Source organism: Fukomys damarensis, unplaced genomic scaffold (genome assembly GCF_012274545.1).
Source record: "Fukomys damarensis isolate Sample0158 unplaced genomic scaffold, DMR_v1.0_HiC HiC_scaffold_36, whole genome shotgun sequence".
NCBI lineage: Eukaryota > Metazoa > Chordata > Mammalia > Rodentia > Bathyergidae > Fukomys > Fukomys damarensis.
In genome coordinates this window covers 728,435-732,119 of record NW_022900948.1, presented here as the reverse complement: position 1 = coordinate 732,119, position 3,685 = coordinate 728,435, and the positions used below count along the sequence as shown (strand labels likewise).

General features: G+C 39.4%; 1 protein-coding gene across 1 annotated transcript in view; it reads right to left on the bottom strand.

The window, feature by feature from the left end:
* Mtap (methylthioadenosine phosphorylase) overlaps window positions 1-3,409 on the bottom strand; it is a 38,412-nt gene extending 35,003 nt beyond the window's left edge. The window contains exons 1-2 of the mRNA XM_010637893.1: window positions 3,368-3,409; window positions 87-173 (exon numbers count right to left, since the gene is read on the bottom strand). Of these exons, the coding sequence (XP_010636195.1) occupies window positions 87-173; window positions 3,368-3,409 (129 nt within the window). The remainder of the gene's footprint in view (window positions 1-86; window positions 174-3,367) is intronic.
* Between the last annotated feature and the right edge of the window lie 276 nt (window positions 3,410-3,685).

The window sequence follows — 3,685 nt, the reverse complement described above, 5'->3', positions numbered from 1 at the left end:
AAAAAAAAAAAAAAAAAAAAAAAAAAAAAAAAAAAAAAAAAAAAAAGATGGAAAAGCCCACAAGTCTCCACTAACTGGATACTAACCTCGCCAAATGGAGTATCCACATATTTTTCAGTCCTTCCTTCTAAAATCTCTGGATCATCCAGGCCTGTTCCACCAATTATTCCAATCTAAGGGAGAAAAAAAAAGAGCATATCCTATGGGCAATTTTTCATTAGAAACAATACTGTAGTTATTTCAACCACATTTACTTATATCTATAAACTCTGCTCCATTCTTGTTAAGCTCTACTTAAATTAAAAAAAAAAAAAATCTGAAAATTACTAAAAAAATAAAAAGACAGGGCAGGGGATTTGGCTCAGTGGTTCCACCGCCTGCCTTGCAAGCACAAGGACCTGAGTTTGATCCTCGGACCCCCCGCCAAAGGTAAATATTTGAAGGCTTTTTATTAAACCAAAATTGAAGTTCTCCTATATTGCAGAAATAACCAAAATTTAGACAACTTTTTGGGCATTTATTTCTGACTGAATTACAAATCAGCACAAAATGAAACTTTTAGGTTAGAAAATCAAATTTAAAAGTAGGCAAATGTGGTTGTTGAAAATTCTTTCTGACCACTGTTATTTTCTGTGCTAACTGGAAAATGGAGAAAAGAATGTTTAAAAAACCTGCTAGGATATAAAATTTTAGGTATCTCATTTGATAATGATATCCTCTCACCAGCATTTTATTTAAACAATGAGAAACTTTCTCTGCTATGTTACTAGACTCATAGAGCTGAAAAAGAATAGACAGAAGAGACCTCAGTGAAATTATATGAAAAGTTAGCATCAAATGTGTTTATAAAACCAAACTGTCATTCATGTCTATCACTCATATTTTTATACAGTAAGCACATAGACAAAGTAAAAACACCTCATTCTACTAAGAGTTAATCTAAGTTGATGACTAAAAAACATAATTAAGAACAATTACAAAGAGAAATATTAACTAAACTGTTAAAACTAAAATTTAAGTACCTAAAGTCTTTAGAAAATTTCCCTAGACTGACCTCCTAAAGGGTAAAATATTTAAATAATGATTGACAGGCTAAAGACACATTTTACTAGAAAATTCATGAAAAGTGACCTAAGCATGTTTTTCACTGAAAAAGTTTAAATCTATTGTCACCTGAGTAAAACTTCAATTACATAAAACAAAGCTTCTTGAGCAAAAATTGAAGGGTTAAGAACTAGACAAAATAACTTCAAAACAATTTTCAGGTCGATTTACACAAATTGATTTATTTCAACATATAGGAAAAAGGTTCTCTCCCTGGTCCTTGTTTTCTGGAAAGAAACCAACAAATCAAGAAAATTGGGGAACTGAGCTTTTACGAAAGCATTTTCTGCTGGTTTACCGTGACGCTGGCCTTCAGTGACTAAGCTAGTTTGGGCGCCATCTTGTGATATATTATTGAAACCACAGGTCACCTTTTTTTCCTTTGGTGAAATAGGGGACTGAACTCAGGGCCTTCGCACTGACATACAACCGCAGCCATTTGTATTTTTTTAACTTTGAAACAGGGTCTTGGTAAGTCACTAAATTCCATGCTGGGCTTGAAATTGTGATTTTCCTACCTCAGTCTCCTGGTGGGCTCGATGCACTGCAGGGTTACTCTACCACACCCAGCCCACAGGTTACATATTTTCGTCAACCAAACTATAATTGAAGATTAACCAATATTATAGTTTTCAAATCAACAGTAGTACTCACTTTAGTTAATACATTTAATTTGGGGGGGGGTACCAGGGATTGAACTTGGGACCTTGAGCTTGTGAGGCAGGTGGCAGAACCACTGAGCTAAATCCCCGGGCCTAGTTAATACATTTAATCACCTAGTTGAACAGAAAAAACAATTTTTTTAAAGAACTTTTTTATGCAACCCTAGCCCCTTCTCTGGCTTGGCTTCTCTATTTTATCCACCATGTCATGTATCTATCTCTGCAGATCATGGCAAGGCTATAATCTGTCCTGCCAATGTCTTTATCCTGGCCCCAGAAGTAAACCGTCGACTCTGAAATGACTCTCAGTTTACTCTTCAAGGATTCAGCTACTCAGGGAAACACTGGCATTTTTACTTAAGACCACTTTGAGTTGATTGTTTCTGGGCCACAGCTTCTCAGACTCTGGACTGAACTGTGGAACCTCACGTTTGTATATGCAAAACAAATCCAGTTTTGTTGTGGAAGCGCCCACCTGTTTATACAAACTAGCCTGGCATGAAAGCAGTAATTAGATGTCAACAGGTATCCTGTTGAAATCCAGCGCCCTGTGCTCACCACAGAAGCCCCAAGCTTCAGTCTATGCACCTGAGCTGTACAGGGACCTGTGTTAGGTAGTGGGTGTTTGAGCCCTCAGCAAGAAACATGTGATAAGTACTTGACCTGAGAGCAAGTCTAGGATGGAGTCTCTGACCTTGGAATCATCTACAAGCAAGCCCACCCAGCCATCTGACTGGCTGTCCTAATGGAAACCCACATCTTGCACGGGATACAGCAACAAGACTAATAGCAGAAATGTCCTGCCACACCAGGGAACTGGTCTTCCGGGATGGAGACCAGCAGAGCCATGATATGGTCAATGTCGCCACCTGCTGGCTGGACAGCAGAGTACAGTTACGATGAAGCACCTAAGTACTGACAGGCCAGTTCTGTCCACATCTTGTTGAGCCTCTAAATTCAGCAATCAACTCAGTACTGGCATTGGCAGTAAAGTGACTGTATGAGCGCTTACATGTCACAGTTAGCATGTGAAGTGCTACAGAAGCCTTATTTCATTTGATCATCACGGGCACACCTTAGAAGACAAGAACTATGGTATTATATCCACTTTACAAATGAAGAAAGAGAAGCACACAAATTAAGAAATTGGTCTAAGAGCAAATCCTAAAGAGCAAAGTCAGGGAAGGAGTCTGGGCTCTTTCTTGCTCAACTATTATGAGATACCATCTCCTAATATCCCCTGGAATTCTTCACGACATCACTCTATTAGAAGTATTATTGTTTCTGTGTTAATCAGGAAACAAAGACAAGACCTTGCTGGCACCCATCCTCAGTCCCTGTAATTCATTGCAGAATGCTTATGAAATGGCTTCAAAACCTGCAATCAAATGTTTGGACTGATTCTGCACACCCAGTAGTTCATTATATAACAGAGAGTTTTTAAATAGGGATTGCTCGTCACCTGAAGTCACTGTTAGGTTTTAACAGCTGGTTCTTCCCACACTTCATGGACAGACCATTGGGCTAATCTCAAAAAAAAGGAAGTCCATGTTTGACTTCATCTGAGACCACAAAAGCATCTTACTCAAACGGTGGCTTACCTGGCCAGAATGGTGGCTTCTAGCAAGGTCAAAAGGGTGCATTTTAACCCCTACCCTGTGCCTAGTTTCCCTTGTCCCTGGCCCTTCAACACTTTACCTACCCTTCTTGGTCTTAGGAACCATGACTTTGAGACCTTAGTGCTCTCTAATGGCATTCTCAAAACACCATAACCCAGAGCATCTGCGATGCATTTGTGCTGGGGAAATGGGCTGTTTCTGTGCAGCAGACTCATGATGACCAAATAGCCAGAGCCAAGCTTTGGCTTCGGCTGCCAAGTCTGGCAAGTGCAGTGAACACAGCTTCATTATTGGGCCAGC